The sequence below is a fragment of the Polyodon spathula genome, chromosome 16 (genome assembly GCF_017654505.1).
Source record: "Polyodon spathula isolate WHYD16114869_AA chromosome 16, ASM1765450v1, whole genome shotgun sequence".
Taxonomy (NCBI): Eukaryota; Metazoa; Chordata; class Actinopteri; order Acipenseriformes; family Polyodontidae; genus Polyodon; species Polyodon spathula.
Genome location: NC_054549.1, coordinates 2,535,322 through 2,562,924, shown reverse-complemented (window position 1 = coordinate 2,562,924; position 27,603 = coordinate 2,535,322). Strand labels below are relative to the sequence as shown.

The window sequence follows — 27,603 nt, the reverse complement described above, 5'->3', positions numbered from 1 at the left end:
TCAGGCGCATCAGGTCCAATTTATTTTCACACGCGGTTTATTTTACACAGGCTGTTTAAAACATTTTTTTTTCCCCCCAGAGTAAAACAGGTTTAAAAGGCATTGACTCGCAAAAGGACACTCAGCCAAGCCCCACCCCTTGTTCGCTGTATTTTTCACATACCTCTTTATAGACGTGCATACTGATAAATCCTCTCCTGATCGTTTTATCGCCAAACTCCTCAATAATGCGATCCACGTCATTATTTTATTACTATAGCATCTCCAAAAAGCGCTGCTAATGTCCGCGATATTCTTTGAGCGCTGGATGCAGAAGCAGCTACCTCCTTTGTTATGTCTGTGTTATTTCTGTAGTGGATGGGGCTATGAGATACGGCCTTTTTTTTTCGGTTTCATTCGGCCATTGAAAGGTTTTCTCTGCTTTTTCCGGAGAAAAAACGACTAGAGACCTGTGCTTTACGTCTTTTTGATGATGTCAGACAGCGTCCGACGTTGGACGGAAAAGGGAAAATTGTAATGTCGGACCCGGGCTGCAAAGGGTTAAGCTGTTAGGTATTAATTAAATGTAAGACGACAAGTTAATCACGCAACACAAAGAGTTCCCGTCTTTGTCCTTGTCCACACAATTACTGAGCACCAAAGCCATAACAGTCCAACAGTGTGGTTTAGTACACAACCTGATCAAACTAACTGATTGGTACTCAACTGTAAAAGGTGAGGGAAAGACAGATTTTCTTGTTGTGAAATTAATATATTCATTATTTGGCTTGTACGGTTTGATTTAATATTTGCAGACAAAAAAAACACACTCTGATAACCCAAGCACCTGCATACCCTTATTACTGACACGCTACTGCTGTAACCCCTGACACATTTCACAACAGGCGCATCGGGTCGAAGCCGCCAGAGTTTTCTGACATCGACCGGCTGCTTTCACTAGAAGGCGTCAGTCAATCTGAAGCGCCGCCCCTGAACCCAACAGTAAAGAATTACATTTGTAAATCTTTCAGTACTGTAACAGCAGTGTTACCTCATAACTAATTCATAAAATTATATGTCTTTTGCAGGCAAAATAAAAAATAAAAATGGGAATGCGTTATGAATACAGTGCAGTCCATTTATAAGAATCACGGACACAAGAATCAAGCGCATATAGTGATCAAAACCACTGGGACAAAATCCTTCCTATACTAACCAATGTAAAATAATCTGCTTGTAAGAATCAAGCACTCCGCTTACAAGAATCCTTTTGGGTCAAACCGACTCCATGGAATACGGTACTTGATCAAGTGCAATGACGTGTACAGCCAATAAAAGCTGTTTTTGAATGTGATCACATCACGTGCGAGTTGGCATGTATGCATCTCCACTTAATGAAAAACTGTGAGATTTGCATCTCAACTTAAAATAAGGAAGCCACAGATGCGGTAGCCCTGACACCGAAATGCTGCACTGTGATGTCATTTTAATTCAAAGGCCATCACACGTAACACTGCACAGCAGTTAAACTAGGCACCCTGACGAGACGATCGCTTCTCAAGTATACTGTAGTAAAATAGGATTCTGCAGCCTTGAGTAAACATAACCGTGATCATATAACAAGCTGCTTTCCCACAAGGACTTGTTTTGATGTACTGTTCAGTGACTGAGCACCATTGACATTTGTATACTGTATTTAAACTGCTGATGCACGGAGGCACTTTTGTTAATTGTAATCATACTGATCCACTTTTAAGAATCAAATCAGCCAGGACGGGTGTGATTCTTATAAGCGGACTGCACTGTATTTAGTTATCATTTCATTAGTGGTTTTGAGTGCTGTTATCTTTGCCGCTGTACAGCTGTCTTTCTTTCCGGACTTCACTGTTGAAAGTGCCATCCCATTTGACACAGACACCAATGAGACTCTATAATTATTTTAAAAGTTGTCTACATATTGCTGTATGTTTTTCATTATATTGGTTATAGAAGTACATTTACGCTGGACGCCCACAGATAAATAGGAACAGACACCATGTGCTTTAAAGAATGTTTCGCTGGATGGTGACACAACGCGCTTGGTGTGAAAGGACCTTTACAGCATGACTCACAATCTGTTAACTTTGCTTTAAAGGGTCCGGTGAAAGTTAAAACTCATTCCCCCCACTGCAGCCTTACAACTGTTGAGTTAAAACTTGAAATGAAATATTGAACTGAAGTTTCAACTACAGAGCAGCCCTCTCTGCAAGGGTCCCACAAGCTCTCAGGGTGCTTGTCAGAGGCAGTGTGAACTTGGGACTGTTCCCCTGCCCCAGCGCTGCAGGACACCAGGCTGGCACATGTGTAGACCTGCAGAGCGCACATTCTGTCCAGCAGACAAAACCAGGGAGGAGTCCAATAGTGCGCACCAACATGGGAACAAGGCTCCAGACTTACTCACGTAGGTGTCCCTCCCCCTTGTACTCATAGAGGTGTATCGCCCCCCCCCCCATACTCAGAGGTGTAGCTCCCCCTCTCCCCTGTACTCACGGAGGTGTAGGCGCGGCCGCACATGCTGCAGCAGTAAGCCTTGGCATTCTTGATGGCGTGTGCAGACAGGTGGATCTGCAGCGAGGCAGAGTCCGAGTAAGCTCGGTAGCAGTTGGGACACTTGTACGGCTTGTCTTTGTTGTGTTGTCTCTGATGAGACTGCAGGGCGACACAATATATAAACAAACAAAAAAATACACATTAATGTTTCTGTAAACAAAATCAAACCTACCAACCTACATGCATACAGAAACCAGCATGGGGAAAAAAATCTAGCTAAAAGTCTTAAGTGGTTCACAGTTCCAGTCCACAGTTTTACCAGGCAATGTGAGTATACAATGTAACAGCACTTTACAGCTGATTTCCTCCAATACCATTCCATTTGAAGTCTTATACTGCCCCTAGTGTTTAGAAAAGGAATTGTTAACTGGATCTCAAATGAAGATGGTCTGGAACCCTCCAGAATACCCGGGCTGTGTCCTGCTGTGAAAATGGATCAGGCAACAGTGTTACCCCAGAGGCTCCTGCTTGATAAACCCTCAGAGACAATGCATGCTCACATCGTGGTGGCTTCTACAGGTCCTGCGAGAGCTTTGCTCAGTGTCACAGGAACGCATAGATCCTGTCGGACAAGCAAAGCAACGACAACATCTGTGGACAGCAAAACTGAAGCAAGTCGATGGAGCCACTCAGGGACACATCTGTCTGTACTTCAGAATTATTGGTCCTGTTTGAATGAGTTTTGTATACAACATCAAATCTGACACCTTTAAAAACGCATAACCGCCACTGTTTATTTTATAATTAAAACATTTAGAGAATTCCTAAACTATGAACTACAATTGAGCAGCTGACTGGTCTGTATCACTGATCTCCAGGTTGTCTGCAAAATGGTCTGTATCACTGATCTCTAGGTTGTCTCTGTGCTGTCTGCAGACTGGTCTGTATCGCTGATCTCCAGGTTGTCTGTGTGGTGAGCAGGTGACTGGTCTGTATCACTGATCTCCAAGTTGTCTGTGTGGTGAGCAGGTGACTGGTCTGTATCACTGATCTCCAGGTTGCCTATGGTAAGCTGCTTTTGCACTCAATAGTACTCCACTACAGCTAACTAGCCTCGTTTCACACCAAGGCTGTACAAGTATTAGTCCTTGCTGCGCCAGCACCAGTAAATTTATGCATACAAGGGATGTGTACACAGTACAGCCTCCACAATGCACAGGGCTGGACTCCAGGAACTTCCTACCAAATGGACACTGTGAGGCTCACATGTGGCATGTAAATTGTCTTCCTTGTTCATCAGGACGCAGTGACAACATTTTAAAGGAACTCTTTATTTTTCCTCTGTATTTGTAACAGTGGGAAGAAAGGCAGCCCAAGTTAAATAAAGGATACAGAGCCTACTTGATTCAATCGGATAATAACACACACACACACATACAGCAAAAGGCGCCCGGCCTGACCACAGGGGTTGCTGGTGCGCGACGAGCCGAGAACACCCTGGCCGACCTAACCCTCCCTCCCCCCGGGCTGCCCCCTGGGAGCTCCCGTCCTAGGTCGGCAAAGGAATAGCCTGGACTCTAACCGACAACGTCCAGACTATAGGGCGCATCCTGCACTCCACACGGAGCGCCTTTACCAGATCAGCCTCCCAGAAATGTTTTAAATAGGGCAAGGCAATATTAAAAAAAAGGAAAGCCAACTTTAAAAAAAATTAACAATCTGATTTCTTATCAAAGTTCAACACATTTCAGACATGTCCTTATTCAACACCTACTATACTGCTTACAGAAGAACCAAGTCCATTTTTTGTAAATCCACAATGCTAGTGTGCTTGTGTAATTAAACACGCACAACGCAATATGATCAGCATCAATCTGCAGTATGGAAGTGCTAAAAGTAAACACTGTAGCTGCTACCTACTTAACATTCATTCTATGCAAATGAGCCATGTGCTTCTCCAAATCCTCCATCCTACAACAGGAGGCAGGCGCTCCACGCCCCCCAATCCTGTGTGTCAGGGGAGGGCTGGCAGCCAGGCTGCAGCTGCGAGCCACACTCACCTGCAGGTTGGAAAGCTGAGTGAAAGCTTTTTCACAGCTGGGATGAGCGCATTTATATGGCCGGTCTCCAGTGTGAATCCTGGAACAACAAAAGAAGAAAATACAAATCTAGTGACATACAAAATGAGAGGCGGTACGTGTAAAAAGAATGCAAGTGTGGCAAACGTGAATCATGCAAGTGTAATAGTCTTTTTAGTGGTGTTACATTTCTTATGAATTGTGTACATGCAACAAACAGCTTTCCAAAGGGAGACACATAGAATGTGCATTAGATTATGGAGACAAGTTGCTGGTAATTAACAAGCCAGTTTGCCAGTCATTCCTCTTACAGCCGTTTTAGCAAACAGGCATTTTTTTTCCATTTTAACACATCATATGGTAACAAGTTCTGTTTCTACCTCCTTAATTCAATAAGGTAATAAAACACACACACACACACACATATATATATTATATATATAACTAAAATAAAAATACAGGTTTACTACAACATGTTTCTCTTTCAAAACTGAGTCGAGTTGTGCTGTGCTGTTTCTCTGTGCGGTTTCTACTTTCCTGAGCTGTGCTGTGTCTCTGTGCTGTGCTGTTTCTCTGTGCTTAGCTGTACGGTTTCTATTTTGCTGAGCTGTGCTGTGCTGAGCTGCGCTGTGTCTCTGTGCTGTGCTGTTTCCAAATTGCTGAGCTGTGCAGTGTCTCTGTGCTGTGCTGTTTCTGTTCAGCTGTGCGGTTTCTATTTTGCTGAGCTGTGCTGTGCTGTTTCTCTGTGTTGAGCTGGGCAGTTTCTACTTTGCTGAGCTGTGCTATATCTCTGTGTTGACCTGTGCAGTTTCTACTTTGCTGAGCTGTGCTGTGTCTCTGTGCTGTGCGGTTTCTATATTGCTGAGCTGAGCTGTGCTGTGTCTCTGTGTTGAGCCGTGCGGTTTCTATTCTGCTGTGTCTTTGTGCTGTGCTGTGTCTGTGTTTAGCTGTGCAGTTTCTATTTTGCCGAGCTGTGCTGTGTCTCTGTGCTGTTTCTCTGTTTAGCTGTGCAATTTCTATTTTTCCGAGCTGTGCTGTGCTGTGTCTCTGTGTTGAGCGGTGCGGTTTCTATTTTGCTGAGCTGAGCTGTGCTGTGTCTCTGTGCTGTGCGGTTTCTATTTTGCTGTGCTGTGCCGTGCCGTGTCTCTGTGCTCACCTTGTGTGCTGCTGCAGGTGAGAGAGCTGGCGGAAGGACTTCTCGCAGTAAGAGCAGTGGTAGGGCTTGACGCCCAGGTGAATGCGCAGGTGCTGTGCCAGGTAGGAGGCGTTGGCAAAGGACTTGGAGCAGTGCGGGCACTTGTGGGGTTTGGCCTCTGTGTGCGACTTGGAGTGCATCTGCATATCCGACTTGGTGAAGAAGGTCAGCGGGCACACTTTACACCTTTTCAGAGGAACAGGCAGACAGAAAGGCACAAGCTGTAAGTTATGGCAAACACATGTGGCTGAAACACTAGGTCTTTACGTACAGATACCGGACTAGCTGGGACTCAGCAGAGTAGTGGTTCAAGCCTAGATATAGACTATCTTTCTCATTTAGATTGATGGAGTTGTGGAGCTCTACACAGCCAGAGCAAAGGGCTGTTTCGTTCAATGCTCCCTTGGACAGTTTAAGTACAGGGTACTGGAGGAATGAGGTTAAACCCCAAAAGACAAGAAGTCAAGTTTACAAGACTTTCACTCAAAGTGCAGAACAAAACATTCACTTTAAAACAAAAATAAACATAAAAGTACATCGAGCTATAGAGGCCAGACAGGGTTTTCTGGGCAGTCTCTGTGCTATCCTTGCACTTCTGTTTTAAAAAATATTAGCCCATCTTATACCAGATGAGATGCATCTTTTCCCACTCGCGTGAGGCTACACAACACACTGGGCAGTCTGCTCTGGGTGCATGCTTTATGATTAATGTGTCTATATGGTGAAACAGTGACACCCAGTGGTCACAGTGGATCTCACCGATCTTGCAGAATTTCAGATTCCATGCACAAAATGCTTGACCAAATCTTTCGTCCCAACATCCATTACTTTATGCAATCAATTTCAGTAGGCTTATAGTTGTGAACATGCTTTTTCCAGTCAGATAGCTACTTAACAGTAGCATGTTAGGTACTCTGTAAGAAGTACAGCCACTGTCGCGGTCTAATCTGCGAGCTGACATTGTACCACCCTAATGCAGCGCTGCTGCTATGAGCTGACACTGTACCACCCTAATGCAGCGCTGCTGCTATGTCTGTGGCACTGTCAATATGTCAATTACCAGCACAGTCAAGGCTCCTTGTACAGTTCAGTATTGACGATTTAGCTCTCATCAACACTGGCAATTAACAAAACAACCAAACAATCTCGCTGTTCCTACTGCTGTTTTTAATAATGCAGCCCCTGCAGTAGTGATGCAGCAATAAGGAATGTTGTTTGCAATGTACTGCTGAACCTCATAAGACTAACCTTGCTGTAATGTGGCTGTTCCCAGTAAAGCAGCCTGAATCTATAATTCTGTAATAAATAAAAGCAAGAGGGGGAGGGGATGCAACTCCTCTGGGGGAAACAGTAACCAACCAGGTTTTGGTTTTAATCAAAACTGATCGGTTTATTTTTCAGCTGCACTGCTTTCCAGTGCACATCAGCACTGGGAGCCAACGCCAATAGATTGTTTAGGTTTGATCCAACAATAGCTACTTTTGAAAGGACTCAACATGAAGCCTGGGTGATCTCTGGTCCCTGGGAGTGTGGAACATGCAGCCCTCAGCAATGCGCTCAGTGTAACGGTGTAAATGAAACACGGTATTGGGTACTCTAAGTGGTACACTACTGCTTATGTTCCAACCTGTACGTTTTCCCCTCTTTGGCGGCGATGGTGACAGAGGACTGGTCGTTTCCCGAGGCCAGGATGGGGTAGGGCACCACAAGCAGGGGGCCGGACGAGTTCTCCGCTTTGATCTTCTTGCGGCCGCGCTCTGGCTTGGGAGGGGCTCCCAGCAGCCCCGACAGGCCACCGCTCTTGATTGGCTCCAGCCCCGGGCCGCTGGCCAATCCGGAGATGAGATTGGGTGAGGAGGCCCCGCCCAGCCGGCTCTGGCTACTGGAGGTGGGCGTGGTCGGGGTGATGGCCTCCGAGGTGTTCAGGCCGCCGCAGCGGGAGGAGAGGGTCAGCCCTGCCAGCAGAGGAAGACAGCGAGCAGAGCGTTAATTACCTCAGCGTCACCTCTCAACTCTATCCCTGTCATATCACCACACGTCAAAGCTTTGCTACAAACTGTGTGTGGAGTCATTCAAGCTCAAATGGACCAAATTCTGGAAAGTTTTCTCTATTTCATCCACAACTGTAAAAACACTCATAAAGGACATAAAAACCATGACAAAAGTTTGGGAATGAGAAGAGACTGCTCATCCCATCAAGACTGGATGCTTCCCGGCACATAGTTTGCCCTACAAACAGGATCTCATTTAACAGAACGTTAAATTGAGTTTTTGATCTTAGTACTTCACCTGGTAAAACAATGTTGGCAGCATATATAGAAATGCTAAAAGAAGCACTGCTCAACAACGGTTTCAACCCGATATCTCCGTCAATGTCTTCAATGTGTGGTTGCTGACACAAAGCCCATGCAAGGCAGCAGAGCTCCAGGGCAGGTGTGCTAATGAAGCCATTAACTGAAAGCCAAGTTAAAACTACAAAACATGTTTTTATTATTATTTATATAACCCTGTCCGTCAAGAGCGCCGATAGCACTGTGTAACAATTTTTTTTTTTTTTGTTCCTGGGTAGTAAGTGTTATTTCCTAATTGCTTATGCCTCAAAAGTATAGAAAATGGCTATTATTCCCCACAAACTTTGCTTTTGTGACCAGGACAGTGATATTTCAAAATATCACTATTTCCAATGGGAAAATTGGCAAATGTGTGTCTTTTCGTTCACATAAAGTCAGAAAAAAACAACATACGAATCCAAATTAACATGTATTTATACTAAAGTAATACAAAGATGACTACAAAAGATTTAGAAGTGAGTAGTTTTTTGAGATTTACAATTATACTGTAAACACAGTATAATTGTAAATCTCGAAAAACTACTCACTTCTAAATCTTTTGCAGTCTCGCAGTCAACACAGCCAGAGCAAGAAGATGGGTACATGCTTGTATCGCAGGTGGTTTAACATTGTCCCTATGCTGTTCATGTAGCTCAGTCGTTTACTGTAAAGTGTGAATTTTACTGTTTTGGTGTCTTCTTTGGTAAAATGTCCTCAAACCAACTCATTTTTAAAATGTTTATTTTTTCAAAAACAGGACTCGAATTTTTAAATGGCTGCAATCTTCTTCATGCTGTTTGATGATGGCCTGCTTTTAAGTATAAATACTATCAATCTATTTTATATAGCGCCTTTCATAGTGGACCACCATCACAAAGCGCTTGTGATACTAATACCATGACCACCGACAATAACACATTAGATGAGATCTCTGAAATTGAATAATTAAATATAGTTTTAATACATGCAATGGTGCACTCCACAAACCTCCTTAGCTACAGTATTGGTATCACCCTGCACTTTTAAAGCCACCTATTTATTTATTAATTTTTTTAATCTGTCAGGAGCATCAGTGACTTCGAGCATAGAAAGAAATAATGATTTTTTAAAAATTGATTTATATTAATACATTGTGCTGCAGCGGCAGGCTTAGTGTGGTTAACGGCTCTGTTCAGACCATTTGCAATACAATATCGATTCTACAATTACTACATTTCTATTCTATTTCTTGAATAAGCGTTTCCACGTGCCCATCCCAAGTACACCGGCTCGCCTCGTACAGGAGATGGCAGATGGAAGGAACTGTTCGACCAGTATCCATGAGCTGAGCGTGCCTCAGAAGCAAGTGGCAATATCTGTACTGAGCTCTCTGAAACTATTAAATCTGGATTCTCCCCCTTTGTCTCAGAGCAAGCAATTGAGTTAGCATTAAAAGTAAGGTTCTGTATCCGATCCATCCTGGATAATAACCTGCACTGGTTCATACTCTAGATTTGAGATGGAAGACCTGAAAGTCAATGGGCGTCCTCTGATCCCTAAGCATATGGCCTCTTCACAGCCACAAGCTCCTCAGCGACAGACAGAAAAAGCAGATTGTAATTAAGCTTTTTCACTAGATGTTATGTTAAGACATGACGAGGTCGTCAAGGCACATTTACAAAGCTGCTAAAAATGGAATCTGTGCGATTTTGGCTCTTCGGGCCAGCTAGCCTAAACATAATACACAGGGCAGCGATACCTGCACCCATCTCACGACGCAGTCATTACCTGATAGATGGTTCATTCTAGTAGGTTGGTCTATGATTTGACGCAAATGCCAGTCCTCCCACAATCCTTTAGCTTTTACAGATGTCTTATCATCCAGATTAAAGTTTACATCACCAAGAAAAAGGCCTGTTAGAGATGTGCAGAAAATTCAGGTTTAAGAGAAACACTCATATTCAGGAGAATCAACAGGTAAACAAAAACACTTCACAAGGAGTCTGAGCCACAGTAAGCGAATTTCTTGCACATCGCTAGTGCCTCTGGACAGAAGCAAGTAAGCAAGCAAGGCTGAGGTGTACCTGAGACAGTACTGGAGGCCGGCCGGGCGTGCAGGGCGATGTCCGGCTGCGAGGGCCCATGAGAGTGGAGACCGTGGACCTGCTGCAGCTTGGGGATGGACATCATGTGCTGCCCACCTTCCGAGGGGGACGGGGGCACCAGCAATGGCTGCTGGGAAGGAACAGAGGTGGCGGGCAGGTGCGGAGGCCGGATCTTCTCAGCCATCAGCTGCTCTTTGATTTTGTTGATCAGCACCAGGTTATCCAGCTAAAAAAAACAAATGAGAAGCACCCATGACTTATAAACGTGCAATAGTGATCCAATTAGAAATACTGCAAGCAGCATAGTCAATTCAACGACAAGCACGACTTGTCGTGTATTAGTATTATTTATTTATTTATTTTTTTAAAAGAAACCACTTTTATAAACCCCGAAATTAAAGCGTTCTGATTCAGTATCATCATTGCGGCATTTTGTCTTTCTGAAAAAAACAAGTATGTCTTTTCAGTTCTTGTTTTTTGTGCCTGTCTCCATTTTCAGCTCACCTATTACATCTCCCAGTGACAAGACTTTCCCTACAATAATACAAACCGCAAACTTCCAGGTTTAACCCTTTCAACAGCAGGGCGTCCATTTCAAACCCAGGTCTCCGATTACATGACCGAGCTCTGAACAACCAGGAGGCAGGGTTTTCTACAGGAATGGCTGGAAGGAATAGCAGCCTTTTATACTCAGAAACACAGCAGGAAATTGAAACAATCACCTCAGAGTTACCAAGAAGGCTGTTCAGAAGCCTGAAAAGTCTGGAACTCCGAAAATGAGTTTGCAACAGTTTTAATAAATGTGTGCACCTGCTATCTGCACCCTCAATCTGGCAAATAGGATACAACACAGTAACGGAATAATAGTCTTATGGTTCTAAAGTCTTTAAAAACTGTATTATACATGGAAAAAATGTTCAATTGAAGCTACCACTGAAATCGTAACTGTAGCAAAAACACAGGATTTAAACATCCAGGAAAACCTGGGTTAATGCTGTGCTTATTTTTAAACAAAATGCATTTGTGCAGCTTGCTCAGTCATTCAGCCTCCTTTGGCTTGAAAAGGAGTAGTAAAATTGCCCATACTTGCTTTGAAATCTGCCTCGCCTTTCTGAATACATTTGTTGGTACAGTAATTTTGCCTTCATGACCAGCACGGCACTTATAAGAGCGCCTATCCGATTGCGTTGCACGCATGGCTGAGTGACTGCATACGTCCAGTTGAAAGTTTGTTGTTCGTAACTCTGAGGTTCTACTGTACATCAAACCGTGCATTAGCAACAAGGTCAAACTTCTTTATTGCTTATTTGCTTCATTTCCAAGATGAATATGCAATAAAACAGGTGTTTCTGTAAGTGTTAAAGGATGTGCAGTGCTGGTGACAGTGTAAAATATTCCCCTAGATAGATATAACAATCTAGCAGGTGTGTAGGAGTTGTCTGAATGGAACTATGCAGTACAGAAAGAGCTGTGGGTCTTACCTGGCTGGGCATGCTGGGAGGTGGAGGCCAGAAGTAGGGGTTATTAAACCGAGACTCTGCCATGCTGGAAGCAAACACAAAGAGACTGTCAGAAACATTCGAGAAATAATTTCATTATACAGGTCTGCACGGGCAGAAATATAAAACCCGATCCGACCAAACAAATCCAAACCCACCCCCTATGAAATATCTGCACACCCGCCCCGACCATCTCCACAAACATTCTAATTCCAAACATACGCTGTGCCGAGTAGAGTCTAGTCTCGATTTCCAGTCAAAAACGTAAATAAATTAAAAAAATAAATATCACTCAATCACATCTCATTTACTTCCTTTCCTAATAATCCAACACTGCATGACTTAAAAGACAGCAGGCTTTTTCAAAACTTTGTTGCCATAAATAGCCACACATTAAGATGATCTTGCAAATTCGTATAATCATTTTGGACAACAGAAGCCATGTACGACTGACTTGGCCAGCTACAGGACGTACACTTCCCTTTTCAGAGTGCCACTGCTGGAATGAATTTCCCGTCTTTTTGCTGTCATATCTCAGTACTATTTTGCAAGATTTGCATTGTACAAAGCCACATGGACTTTTATTATCACTGAATACAACAATGTCGTAATGTTTCCCAAGCGATGGATTTAGACGTGTCCTTTCCAGCAATGGAACGCTCCACATTCTCCCGTTCAGTTTTTTTTTTTTTTTTTTATTCCATCAACCTCAATATTTGAATGCAGAGAATATCTCCTTCGTACACATTTGTGGTCAGCTGACACGCATGCTAGTCATCACCACTCACGGTAGCGTTTCACTCACTCACGGTAATTTTAGACATGCAAAAAAGAAAGGAAGCAGAAAGTGAGTTTTAGGAAGCACACAGAGAAAAAAAACAACTCAGTTAAAAATTAAAAACGCCATAATCCACTGATTCCAGCACACCGGCCCGACCCGAGCCGAGCCCAAACGACAATATACAAACTACACCTGATCTGAACCGGACTCACTGAAGTCACCCTCAGTATTGCACATTATTTAAAAAAACAAACAAACAAAAAAAACATACCCCCGCCCCCCCCCCCCCCCCCCCCCCCAATAAACTTAGTGTAGCTCTAGTTTTATTTAACCTATACAATTAAATAAAATTGCACAACACGTTTTAGATGTGTACAAAACAAACAAACCAAAAAAAAATAAATACTAAGTAACCAGAACAGCATTGCTTTTACTCCTGCGATTTAGGAAACATAAAACATGTACTTCCTTCTACTACCATGAGGTGTCAGCACAGTGCATCATGGCTTCCTTAAGTCTAATGTACTCAGTACAAGGTGAGTTTGCTACGGGCTGCTGGGGAGTTTCCACCTCTTAAACACTTCTTTTGTTATTTTCCCAGTCAGTGAATCAAAGACTGAATTCAAACACGTTAGACACTCTCCAGGGTATGCACAGATTATTGCTGATGACATCCAGTCCCCTCTTTAGTTGTGTTTTTTTTTTTTTACTGAAAAGTCCCCAGATGATGTTGGAAGGATTTTTTTTTTTTTTTCTTTTCACAGATGAAGAGCATGTTTACTATTTCCAGGGTATCTCTTACACAGTGTCAGCTCACACCACGAGGGGGTTCCAGCACCTCAATAATTCACACCTCTGGATGGAAACATGTACCACACTGGCAACTCTGTTTCTGTACAAAATAACGGAACTCCAGTATGCAGGACACAGCTGGTGAGATCACATTGCACAGGATGGACAGAACATAGCCATATGATGTTTGCACAGATACTTTCTGTGTTTGACACAGGCAATGGTTCACCTTACCGCCATTGCTTGAAGGGCAAAAGTTGCATGTTGCCAGTTGCTGCAGGCAGAGATGCACCAACTCCTTCTGCCTGAACACTGTGGTTACTCTAGCCATTCTTGATCTTCTTTGAACGTCTGAGCGCCTTGCCCAACATCCCCAGGACAATCCTGCACCGACACCAGCATTCCACATTGATATCAGTCCAAAGGACAAAAGCATTGGATGCCGACACATCAGCTATATGGTAGAAGTGATCGATGACCAGTAGCCAGCGGGCAGTCACGTGTAGGTTGCTGTCAGTTTATCCAGGTTATCTACTCCCTCCAATATCATCTCTAGCTTCGTCACCCCTGATGCACACTGTTGCATCCCTGTGCATCACACTCCTCACAATAACAACATTTGTGCTTTTTTTTCCTTTTGACAATATGAAACAACTGCTTTGTGTAAAAGCACACTTTGAAGAGTGCCCGATGTGTTCTGCAGGGCTCCAGACAAGCCGTCTGCTTTAGAAGCCAATGACTCCTTGGCCAAACAAAATTGGTTGCCAAATCAAATTGCTGGGTGCCAGGAAGCAAGTTGGTTGCTACCACATTCAACAACTTAAAATACAACTTGTTCAGACACTAAAATGAGGCTTAACTAGTAAAAATGTCTGGACTCACTTGTTTGTTATCACATTCTGCTGAATGGTTAATCAAAGCAGCTGACTGCAATGCACTCAGCATGTTTATATTTTAGACATTTTACAAGTGTTGTGTGTGAAATTGGTGACAGCACCTACATTTCTACCCATGTTTCCCACACTTCCATGACAACAGCTAATATGTGTCTTTTCATGTAGGTTGGCTCTGGTATCACCATTATCAAAGCGAATCTCTAGCAATGACGTGAAGTGTTTCCAGGGACAGAGTGGCTAGAAATGCAGCCCTGCCAGTTTCTGTATTCCACACACTAGCAGTTGCTTCTCATTTGGATCTGTACAATCCAGCTGCAGTGATATACATGCATATCAACAAGATCAAGCTCTCTACCAGGGACAGCAACATGCACCCCCTGCCATGGCTGTCAATATAAAAATACATCTGCATCATGAAAAAGTATGTCCTGCAGCACGACCACCATAGGCACCTGTACAAATAGAAGTGTGCCAGACACTCCATACAGCCCCAGATTCTGATGCTCTCAATGCAAAAGAATGCCCTTTGAAAGTGACATCATAATGGGACAACAACAGGCAAGTTAGAACAGAGGGACCAGCGATATAAAAGAGGCGGTATCTACAAAGGGGGAGAGTTCTACCCATAAAAAGATCTACCCTATAACAGTGTAAAAGTGACTAAGTTACAAGATACAACTGGGGCAAACTTGGTCCTCACTTTTTTGCTGTTGCTACTGGTTCCTACTGCAATAAAAATGGCAACGTTTTCCTCAATTTATTACATTCACTCACACTTAACCCTGTTTTTAACAGTTTGTTTTTCAAAGTCAGTATAGCGCTATACAACACAGTCCGTTTAACTACTGTATGAACATAGCCTACGTTTTAAACGTTTACAAAACTCGACAATGTTGCCGAATTTGTCTTTCAACCTTGTTTTGTTTTAATCAGTTTTGTCTGCTTGTTACTTTTTCCAGCCAACATATTGAAATGACCCTTGTTACATTTTAAAAGATTGTTTTAAACACTACAATGTAAATGTTGACTCAGTAGCTACCATTAAATGTTAGTGTTTCAGCCTTAGGGATTTTCTTTGCTGTGTTATTCATTTTAGGAAACTTAAAATAGAAACTTTTTAATAAACTGGCACTTCCGTGACAATCCGTGAAATGTACTGGGTTTTTTTTTTTTTTATTGTCATTCGTGATTTCTTGAAAAAAGTACCGTGAATTTTCCGTGGCCCTAATTATAATCGCCAACAAAAGGCGTGACTACCCGAGTACATAAACAGCAACACGACTGACTGCCAAGAAAAGATGAACCAAAACGTTTCTATGGCTGCAACAAAGGGTACATTTTGACCTTCGAAGGTTCGGAACACATTACGGAAGGAAGGTTCAAACCTATTTTACAGGTAAGCCATGTAAATGGAATAAAACATGCACATGTAGGACAGTAATCATGTTTTTATAATTAAACAGTAATTGATGCTGCTTGCCAGTCAGCTTGCATTGCAGCAGCACCAACTGCAGCAGACTCAGACAAAACAAACTTAATTTAACAATCACGTTCCAAGCAGGTTACCAGTTATTCACATTTTACTACTACGACTTCTATTAATAATAATATGGACTTAGATTAATTGTAACGTGACCCCAGAGATCGGTTGTGCCTCCATGATACATCAACAGTCGCTTGCAACAGTTTGCATTCAATATTTTTTTTTGGTCGTCTGGGCACAGAAAAAAAAATCCCAAACAGCACAGGGGTTGAGAGACATTTCTTTAAAAACAGCTTACGCTGTACAGCACTTTGCTGTTGAGATAGTGAATGAAGAAATCTGGTTAACAAGAGCTGGAGGAGGAGGGACAGACGTTGCTCAGTTTTTTCGAAATTAGAATTACTAGTGTTAGCGTACACACACTCTTTACTGAAGCACTACAACCACTACAGGTACCCCCAGTGCTTTGGATAATATACCCTGCTACAGAGTTGCTATTAATATCGATTTGGCTGGATTTTAATACAACAACTTTTGTTTAAGTAATATTCATTCTAAAAACAAAAAGACTGAATTGTGCATGCAAGTGACATTTAATGTGTTATTTATAGCATTGTCAAATGATTTCTGTTAACAGAAAACAAAACAAACAAAAAAAAACAAAACACAGTACGTGAATGACGTCAGACAAACCTTCGAAGGTCTAAAACAATCTCTGAATTCCTGGCTAGTGAACAAACCTTCCAATACAGCCCTAAACGTTACTGCCCGATCTCGAAAGACATTTTCAAAGAAGTGTCATTAGCTTCCTGAGGAATTCAAAGAGACGCTTTTACAGTTTCAGAGTTTCAAACAAACAGTACCAGCTCGGACAGATCAGAAATGCTGATCAGACCCCCGTATTTTCCGACATGCCAAGCAATACCCCAGTTCACAAATTGGGAGAAAAACAGGTGTGAGCAATCACAACTGGAAATGAGTAGCAGCACATAACTGCAATGCTCTGTGTCAGAGCAGACGCCTGCAAACTGCCTCCATATGCGTAATTGAAGCTGTATCTTTGTCAATGCAGATTTATTTGATGTTTTATTTTTCCTCAAATTGAGGGTGGGAAATTTGAGCTGCGTCTTAAATTCAGGGGCGTAAGGGGGCGATGGTAAAAAGAACAACATTGATTTATAATAGGGGTTCAAGCTGCAAGGCTGTTCCTGGGAGGTGCAGTGCCTGTCCCTGACACCTCTCATTCATTATAACAGGGGTTCAAGCTGCAAGGCTGTTCCAGAGGGGTGACATCTTGTTTTGCTGAAGATACCACTGCTATGTACAGGCTTTTAGTTCAGAGAGATTCAGACAAATATCACCAGAGGCTGACACATCCCCCAACTCCACACCTCTGTGCAAGATATAATACCAAGAGGCACAGACACCCCTAAACTCACTGGACAACTAGCACAGACCGCAAACTACCCAAACAAACAGCACCCTCAGAGCAGCCGCACCCACACAGTAATCATGCCAGAGTGTAAGATCGCATTAACTTTGTCGTAAAAACAAGCTTGTATAATCAGTGAATATACACATCTCTATGAAGGTCCTGGGAACCGAAACAGTAACACAGAAGTCGTCTTGAATTTTGTCTAAAGTATGTTAAACTTGTTTTTAGTTTCTTTGGTACTACTGAAGACTGTTAATAACATGTTAGCGCAGTCATGGTATAATACAACGTACATCATATACAGCGCAGTGAAAAAGCATCTGCCCCCTGTCTGACTTTCTGCATTTTTCTGACACTGACAGTTATCAGATCTTCAACCAAAATGTAATATTAGATAAAAGGGACCCGGAGTGAACAAATAACACAACATTTTGATACTTATTTCATTTATTCATTAAATAAAGTTATGCAACACCCAATGCCCCCCTGTGAAAAAGTAATCACCCCCTTAGACTCAATAGATGGTTACGACACCTTTAACAGCAATAACTGCAACCAAACGCTTTTTGTAGTTATTGATCAGTCTCTCACAGCACCGTGGAGGAATTTTGGCCCACTCCTTCATGCAGAACTGCTTCAACTCAGTGACATTTTTGGGTTTGAGTATAAACTGCTCGTTTCAGGTCCTGCCACAACATCTCAGTGGGGTTTAGGTCTGGACTTTGACTAGGCCATTCCAAAACTTAAATTTCTTGTTCTTCAACCATTCTGATGTAGACTTGCTAGTGTGTTTCGGATCATTGTCTTGCTGCATGACCCAGCTGCGCTTCAGCTTCAGCTCACGGACGGATGGCCTGACATTCTCCTGTAGAATTCTCCGATACAGAGCAGAATTCACGGTCCTTTAATGATGGCAAGTCGTCCAGGTCGTGATGAAGCAAAGCATCCCCAAATCATGACACTGCCACCACCATGCTTGACCGCTGGTGTGAGGTTCTTACTGTGGAATGCAGTGTTTGGTTTTCGCCAGACATAACGGGGCCCATGTTAGCAAAAAAGTTCCACTTTTGACTCATCTGTTCATAGAACATTGTTCCAGAACTCTTGAGGATCATCCAGGTGCTTTTTGGCAAACTTGAGACGAGCATTCATGTTCTTCTTAGTGAGCAGTGGTTTCTGCCTGGCTACTCTGCCATGAATCCCATTTTTGCCCAGTGTCTTTCTGATGGTGGACTCACGAACACTGACCTTAGCCAAGGCGAGAGAGGCCTGCAGATTCCTGGATGTTGTTCTAGGGTTCTTTGTGACTTCCTGGACGACTTTACGCCTTGCTCTTGGAGAGATTTTGGCAGGACGGCCACTCCTGGGAAGATTCACTACTGTCCCACACTTTCTCCATTTGGACAGTATGGCTCTGACTGTGGTTTGGTGGAGCCCCAGAGCCTTAGAAATGGCTTTGTAACTCTTTCCAGACTGGTAGGCATCAACAACTTTTTTTCCGGAGGTCTTCAGGAATTTCTTTTGATCGTGGCATGATGTGCCTCTAGATTCTGTGTGCTGACAACTTCACTCTGATGGTAAGGGCTAAAGTTAGTCAGATTTATATTGGGCAGGGCTAGCCCAAATCAGGCCAGATTGTTAACCAAAGTATTCAAACAGGTGATTATCCCTTTAATTGTGTTGAGTTAACCAGGGGGGGCAATAACTTTTTCACACCTAAAGATTGCATGTTTGAGTACCTTGCACACCAAACAAATGAAAGAAGCACCAAACTCTGGTGTCATTTTTTTCTCTCAGACTCCCTCTATATACTACTACAACCCACAAAAAGATCTGACCAAATGTAATGTTAAAAATGGGGGCAAATACTTTTTCATGGCACTGTACATGTAAATAAACGATCTCAGAAAACAATACAAAATAAGATTTAAAATACTGCAATACATTAAATACTATTTGCTTTGCTTATGCTTTCCTTAAGTACCTGCTTCAATATGCGTAATATATCTCCTTGCTACCAGAAAACAATCCATAAAGAATTATAAAATCAGTAAGCGTTTGGAAATGGAATTGCAGGACTATCAGAATTAATTCAGGTGGTCAGTTATTACCATTTGCTTGTATGAATGGTACTATTTCTACACAGTTTACATTTCTGACCTTCTTCCAGCATTTCACAAACTGGGTAGGATTGTCAAATCCGTTGGCAGTGGCCCGCATGCTGAATGTCCTGGCTGGCTGTGAGCCGAGGAAGTTTAGGAACTCCTGTTCTACTTGAGGAGTCGATAATCTCTTACCACTAAAATAACTTGCTCTCTGTAACCATGAAATAAACATGCATTAAATATTAGTTTAGAAACCTCCTTTAAAAACCCTAATCATCTCCAGGGATACATTAGTTAGACTGCCCCAGGCTTGCTAATTGAAACCCCCAATAGACTGAGGTTTAATTAATGCATCTTCCATAAAACACACAGGGGCTTTACCTCCATTTAAAAAGCACCGGCTCCTCAGATAACCTGACCTATCAGGACTCAGAAAGCTTGCGTTTTTGTACGTCTTGGGTCATAAAAGACTTGACATGAAGATGACATGAGAGTCAATGCAATCCCACAGTTTACTCTCCCATTAAAGACAATGCAATCCCACAGCTTACTCTGCCACTAAAGCCAACGCAATCCCACTGCTTGCTCTCCCATTAAAGTCAATGCAATCACAGTTTACTCTCCCATTAAAGTCAATGCAATCCCACAGCTTACTCTGCCACTAAAGTCAACGCAATCCCACTGCTTGCTCTCCCATTAAAGTCAATGCAATCACAGTTTACTCTCCTACTAAAGTCAATGCAATCCCACTGCTTAATCTTTCACTAAAGTCAATGCAATCCCACTGCTTGCTCTCCCATTAAAGTCAATGCAATCACAGTTTACTCTCCTGCTAAAGTCAATGCAATCCCACTGCTTAATCTTTCACTAAAGTCAATGCAATCCCACTGCTTGCTCTCCCATTAAAGTCAATGCAATGACTTACCCTTTTCTCACAGTAAAGGGGAGACTGCATTAAAGTCAATATAATAAACTGAATACAGTTTAGTGTGGAAGTTATTTAGAAACACACAGAACCTCTGTATACACAAAACTGGAACAAGCAGGTTGTACACAAGAAGAACACCTTTGTACAAGTGTTGTACCCATAGCTTTCAATGACTACCTGTTAAAAACATCTGTTTTTCAATCTCATAAACAATCGAGACACAAAAAAGTATCTATAACCACCATTAAAATTGGCCCCAGCGGTGCTGTGGTTAAGAGGGTCCCCCCCCAAACTAAATGGCAGCGGCTGCATGGTTCAGGACTGAGGGGCACTCCCTCGCAGAGCTGCTGGAGAAAGGGAGGCTCCTCTGGCCCTGGCCAGCACTGAGCCTGTCTTATCAGAGACATTATGAAGGGCCGTTTTAACAGACGGGCCTATGGGGCCCGGCCCCCCAGAAGACCAGAGGCCCCTTAACTGAGCTTACACATTTCATCGTCTATTTATTTTTATTTATGGGGCCCTAAAACTTAATAATATATATAACCCCCCCCTCCCCACCACCACCACCACCAAAACTATAAGCGCAGGAAATATGATTAGCAAATTTTACATTTTTATTTAATAGCACTTGACATCCACTTCCTTTAAAATGGTTTGACACTTGACCGGACGGTTTTTAGACAATCCCCAATGCGCTGTCCTTACAAAGATTTTCCTGTCTGGACACTGCTCTCTGACTGGTTATCATATTATTGTTAATAAAACAATGAATAAACCTTTCCCTACATGGAAACCCTAAACCTAAGGTCAGTGTCCTATACTACAGTCATTACACATCTAAAGCAGTTCACGTTTGGCAGTGAATAAGCGCTTTTGTTACCGGAGGTGCCTGCTTCCTCAGTTGTCCTCACAGCAACATTTCCTGGTACCTTTGTAAGCACTGCCGCCAATGCACTTCAATCACAGTGTGAAATCACACTACGAGTTTCTCACCCCTGCCCTCGACCAACTTAGAAATTAATATAATAAAAAATTAATTAAAATATAATTAAAAAAAAAAAAAAAAAAAACCTTGATAAAACCCTAACTGAGGTCCACAATGCAAGGAGGGGTTGCTCAGCGCATTCTGTACCCACGGCCCTGGGAGTTATTAATCCGGCCCTGGCAATGTCCCTCATTTCGAGCAGAGATTTTCTTAAAACTCAAAACTAGTAAACGGCAACTGCAAACAAACAAAAAACCAGAAGTGCAGTGAAAGTAAATGTTTTTCTTAAGAATCACAAGGCCTGTCTCTCAGGACTGCAGTGGAAGACCACTCTCCTACGTTGCTAAGTACGTTTTTTGCTTTACAAGAGAGAAGTCTCAGTATTTTTGGGGGACCCCCGGTTTAAGAGCCATTTCCCGAGAGTACAGTATTAAAAATAATTAAATTAATGTTTTATTTCAAACAGTAGTAACATACTGCTGTCAGAAGACCCCGTTCTCCTGAGTCAGCATCTTAGAAGCCTGCTAAATAACTCCCGGAGTCTGGCCAGGAAGGCTTCTCACTCACAACATTACTTTACAGGGCAAACTTAGTTTACTTTTGTTATTGCTGTAAAAAACATTTTTTCGGCTCCTTTTACATTTGTTTCCAGAAAATCAACATGATGGACAACGATCTTACAGCACGAAATGTCGTCCTACCCCTGGGTTGTACATATATTATATATATATATATATATATATATATATATAATATATATATATATATATATATATATAGGCAAAACGTATGTTTGCAGTCGTTGTCAGCAACATTAAAAATATTGATGTTAAACGACAATACGTTTTTGTGTTACCGATAAAACCACCAAAGTGCTATGTATTTTATAACGCCATCGTCACGCGACACAAAATATTGCTTTTCCGTTATAATTTTGCTTATTCGTGCATTTTGTCTATTAAAATGTCAAGCACTGAAACAACCCAACTACTATCTATATCTATATATATATATATATATATATATATATATATATATATATATATATATATATATATAGCATTTTTATAAATGCTAGATTTGGTGTTAAACCACACTTGCTTGATAACATGAAAAAAAAGAAGAAAATGTAGTATCGATCTATAAATTAATACATTAAAAAAAAAAAAGGAAAACGTACCACAATAGGCTTAAAAAATACCATATGCATCTATGCATCACTTGTACGTCATCAAAATGTAGGCTAAAATGGGTTGCATTATTAAAAAAAACACCAGACACTTACATTTCTTCCACCACTAGAGGAAAATGACTACAGTATTTTTTATATTAAACATAAATTGAATCACGTTTACAAAGTAGTTATGTAGCTTTCTTTAACAATCTCTAGGTATGGTTTAATCCAAAAAGTTGCACACTTCACAACTAAAAAAAAGTTGTCTAACTTTTCTTTTAATTCTACCGGCTTCCCACGATTGATTTTAATACAAGGCTTTGTGTTAAATATGCACGCCGATTTCAGAGAATTAGATGCAAATATTTTACAGAACTGGAAGTACAAATCCCCTCGCAGCCTCTCGCTACCGCCTCTCCCACATTCTCAGACAGTTTTATTAACATTTTCAGACAAAAGAAAAACAAAAATGGCAGCCTGTCTTATTTTTATAAGAAGACAGGACGCCATATTCTGCAGATCCCAAATTTTGTAAAACAATCCGCCTTTTAAAAAGGAAAGCGATCGGAAGAACCCGATATTTGCGTCCAGTTTATTTGCATTAAGTGCATGAATGATTGTTTACAAAGGACTGCAGGTTTGAATAGCCCGGCTCTTAAAAAAAAAAAAAAAAAAAAAAAAAAAAAAACTAGACACTTCCTACAACAATCATGCCTTGCAAAAATCGCACTGCATTTGCAAACTGTAAAGGCGCTGGGTTTTTGCAATTCAAATTTTACCTCAAGAATATAATTAACGCAGGTTTTATCTTGCATTTCAGCGATCGTACATTGTTTTTATTTTTACAATTGACCAAAGATCCTGCCTATTCCAAACATGCGCTTGCTTTTGCAATGTTTGTAATTTGCAACTTTTTTTTTTTTTTTTGCAAGTCAGATCATCAAAAAAAAAAAAACTAACTGAAAAGCTCAATAAACTCGACCTGATCTTATAAAGTTATGCAATAGATGAGAACAGTAAGAATGCACACAAACCTGCTTTCTCCGATTGCAGATATTATCCTTTGAAAATATATATTAAAAAGGTTGAGATGTTCTTTCTGCCCGTCTTCAGTCTGAATTCAGACCTTCCGGGTCGACTGCCGTTCACTTCTGGGTGCTGCAGGCTGTGAGCCGCTCTCATTACCGTCTGAATTGCAGGGACAGGCCGGGGGAACACAATCGCAACCCAAAATAAACGAAAAGCGAACCCTAATACAGAATGACTGAAATTAATCACGCCAGCTAGCCTCACACAAGAAGATAATTGAACTCACTATCATTACCGGTACATGGTACCTGTTTTCCAGCCGCTAGCGAAATAGCACGTATGCCGCTGGAGCACAACACGTATTTTTTTTTACTATATTTGTTAGCGGCCTGAATCTGTTTTTATATAAAAGAAAGGTAGGCGTATTGTCGCGTTAACTACACATTTTAATCTGATAAACCGCGATGATATTTCGTTCCTTCTTAATGCGGTTTATCGTTATTTCTTTGTATCCAACGAGGCAAGCTCCACTGTAACCGATAGACGTTGTAATAATACACGGATCTGTAGGCCTGTTCTAGGCCCGGGCCATTACCTTTCTTATTTTAAACCAAAAACCAATACCATAATTACACACACACACACACACACACACACACACACACACACACACATATATATATATATATATATATATATATATATATATATATATATATATATATATATAGAAAGAGAGAGAGAGAGAGAGAGAGAGAGTTTATATTCAAGTGTACACTGTGTTTTATATTAAAACAATACAAGCTTTAAAAGGATATATTTTCTTTGGCACTGTTTTTATAATTTTTTTTTTTGAGGAAAAATATTTTGCTGAAACAGTAATTTCAATGCATATGATATTATAATGAATTACAATGTCACCTAAGGGACTGAACAAAAATGGGGTGACAATACTTTATCAGTTTACCAAAAACCTGGCAAAATGTGCATTACAGATCAGAAGTATACCTGCTATAACAAATATTCCTGTTTTACTGAGGAACATGTAACTGCTACGGTTTGTATTGATTACAATCAAGATCCTTTTCAGTTAGAACAGTCAGTTATACTGTATATGAACAACCTATTGTAATAATTTAAAACAACAGAAAACTACACAGTGTTCTATGTGCATATTGACTCCTCTACCGTTCTGGCATTGACATATCATGCATTGATGGTAATAGGCAGAGGATGACATCAACTGGAGTGACATACTAAGCAAGTCTTATTTCTCAATTCCCATTTGAAATAACACATACAGAAGCCATACAGTGTGGATAAAAATAAATGCATAAATAAATACACAATTCTACCTTGCTGCCAGTAAGGGGGTGGGAATTTGTGAGCCATGTTTGAAAATGTACAAACTAGGTAGCCAACAAAGTCTGCTATCTGGTAAAGTATAGTGCCCAGAAGGAGAGCCATAGATCCTCTTATATAGTATGGACATTAACGACGTGGAGTGTCCCATATACTTTTATTAGAGCTATTATCTAGTTTCGAATGTGTCTTTGCTTACATTAATTTCAGTGGTATGCTGCTGAAATTGTGGACTTTAAAATGTCTGAAATAATTTCAGATTCATTTTGTTGTTTTGATTTGAAGTTTAGTCAAGAAATTATTTATATAAATTCCAGATGATTTTGTCATAGAGATGTGCAAATTGACATGACTGAGCTCAAGGTTCTAAAATGCTCCGAAATTAATCTGCAGCAAAGCATAGTCTGTTGAAAATAAGTTATGATCCACCAGACAAAATAATCACTGAATCAAATGATTTAATAATAGTAATAAAACAAATGTAAACATACTATTTTCTTAAAAAATATCTCATATACATTTAGAGATATCTCAAAATAATTTCCATATATCTTTAAATGGATTGTTAGATATCTTTAAATTATTTAAAGATATCTCTAAATATTTCAAGATATCTTAAAATGCAATTTGAGATATCTCTAAATATAATTTGGCTTGCCATAGAAACTCTTTTTGTAAGTGAGAGTTTAAGAATCTAGAAATATGTGTGAGGCCAAGGTCTCGGACTGGCTTCATTACCACTGAGCCATAACCAGAGCTGGTATTCTACCACAGTCAAACTTAGGTTCCAAGCTATAGCTGTCAGTATTTATGTGACTGCTTGGTATGTACTATTCAGCCTCCAAATCTGTGTTACACAGCAAACCAACAAAGAAATTTAAAGGGCACATAAGGACCTTTCTGTTTTATTGTGTTACATGTTCCCATGTGTTGCTACAACTGTTTAAGTAAGGTGTGTGTATTGTTTTAATTTTCTATTTTACATTTTGACCACTTTTTTAAAAACTTTTAAATTGCATTCCCTGCCTCAAGATGGCTTCACATGTACCCACATGAACCTCTCAGAGCTACATTTCCCACCCTCCTCCTGCTCACATATGTAACTCAGGTGGATTTACCAGTGAGCAGGAGGATGATGGGAAATGTATTTCTGAGAGGTTTATGATGCAAAAAGACAACAGAGGACACAACCTCAATGTCCTCATAGCTAGTGATGGCCATGCACAGAGCAGAGGCTGGGGTTAGGGTGGAAAGCATGTACAGTATTAATCCTTAAAGGGTTGGGGCTGTACTGGGTCCCTATAAACCTGTTTTATTTTTATGTTGGCTTCACCTCGTGAATTTCGGACTACATGCAAACTTCTATTCATATGGGTCATGACACCCCTTCTTCGTTGAAAAGAAGTAGGAGTGGAGCCGATGATCACATCAAGTTATAATTTTGTACAAACACGCAGCTACTTACAAACTGGGAATGCATTGATTTCCAAGGAACTCCATGAAACAAGTTGATGCCTGCCATCATGTCAACATACCTGGAGCGGGGGGGGGGGGGGGGGGGGGGGGGGGGGCATGGGTACTGTCATGACAAATACTCAGTTCATGATCCATTCACAAAAAATAAGAAGCTTTACCTGCAACGGTGCCTAATATTTTGCTGCGAAGTTAGCTTAAAACAAATTAAATGAAATTGTGAAAAGGGCCCTGTTATTAAACTTGCATTGTTTTTTTCTACATTCCCTGTAAAAAGAAAATTAGTTAAGAATGCATTTTCAAAAGCATGATGCGTGACACCTTTCCCTGTGTGGGTGGACAGAATCTGCAGGAGGAAAGCATTTAGGTGCTGTTTGATCGATGTTACAGAACACCCTGTGTATCCAGACACAGAACAGTTTGCACACAAAGCGACATGTATGAATAGACTTACTGTCATGTTAGTGTATGCTATTTCTTTTCATACTTTTGTTATACATGTGTGACAGAGCATATGCTCTGCACAGGGGTGCACGTGTGTGTGTGTGTGACCTAGTTAATTGAGTGATGGTTTGATTAATTGTGTGATTGAGAGTGATTTGAAAAGTGTGGCCACATGGTATAAAAGGACAAATAAGTGTTTCTTTGGTGAGAGTATGTTGGAGAAAATGTTGAAAAGACACTGGAACATTAACAGTTAAAACAAAACAGCACTCAAACCCCAAAATAACACCAAAGCTATGGCTGTTGTGGTGTTTTGTTTCTTTCTCCAACATACTCTCCTACTTACCTGCAAATTGTAGGCCTTTCATATTGTTCATTTTATGTAAAGTATTGATTTACTTTTTTATTTCTTATGTTTGACAAATGATTCTCTGTTCTTTTATATAATGTTGTACCTGTGTCATATGTTCGACAAATGATTCTCTATTCTTTTATATAATGTTGTATCTGTGTCACCTACATATTTTATTTTGTTACAATTTTGGCACAGCTTGCTAGTTTTGCATGACTGGTTTCTTAAGACTGGGTACTGTATTTATTTTCTCTATATAACGCTATTCTACAAACAGCCACTAGATGTCACTGTGAGCCAACAAGCACCTTCTCTTCCTGTGAGGGCTGAGGGGCTGGGGGCTGGGGGCTGGGGGGGGGGGGGGGGGGTGGTGGGGGGTGGGGTTGTTCGATGTTGCTCACTGTGAAATTCCCTCCAGCTCTCTCTGCCCTCTGGCTTGTGCTTTACCTCACTAGCACCTGTAATATCCAGTGAAGCTGGACAAGCATTTACTAGATAACATAAAACCATTGTTTTACATTGACCAGGTTTCCACGCGGCTTAGACAGTCGATACTCTCTCTCCACTGTTATGATTTATGTGATGTATCACGTACATACCATGCACATTCCACGCTCTATAGGAAGTGGGTAAATCGCTTTCTCGCGCTAGAAAGCAGAACAATTGACCA

The 27,603-nt window shown here is 41.2% G+C and overlaps 1 protein-coding gene across 3 annotated transcripts in view; it reads right to left on the bottom strand.

Moving 5' to 3' along the window:
• Window positions 1–23,924, bottom strand: part of LOC121328872 (zinc finger protein 362-like) — a 29,501-nt gene extending 5,577 nt beyond the window's left edge. The window contains exons 1-8 of one of the 3 annotated variants that reach the window (XM_041273999.1): window positions 23,308–23,921; window positions 11,677–11,740; window positions 10,175–10,421; window positions 9,879–10,004; window positions 7,409–7,736; window positions 5,743–5,967; window positions 4,569–4,647; window positions 2,509–2,667 (exon numbers count right to left, since the gene is read on the bottom strand). In XM_041273999.1, coding sequence (XP_041129933.1) covers window positions 2,509–2,667; window positions 4,569–4,647; window positions 5,743–5,967; window positions 7,409–7,736; window positions 9,879–10,004; window positions 10,175–10,421; window positions 11,677–11,739 — 1,227 coding nt within the window. In that variant the 5' untranslated portion in view covers window position 11,740; window positions 23,308–23,921. Of the gene's footprint in view, window positions 1–2,508; window positions 2,668–4,568; window positions 4,648–5,742; window positions 5,968–7,408; window positions 7,737–9,878; window positions 10,005–10,174; window positions 10,422–11,676; window positions 11,741–22,384; window positions 22,407–23,307 lie in introns of those variants that run through there. The other 2 variants (XM_041274001.1, XM_041274002.1) reach the window with 2 other exon arrangements.
• Between the last annotated feature and the right edge of the window lie 3,679 nt (window positions 23,925–27,603).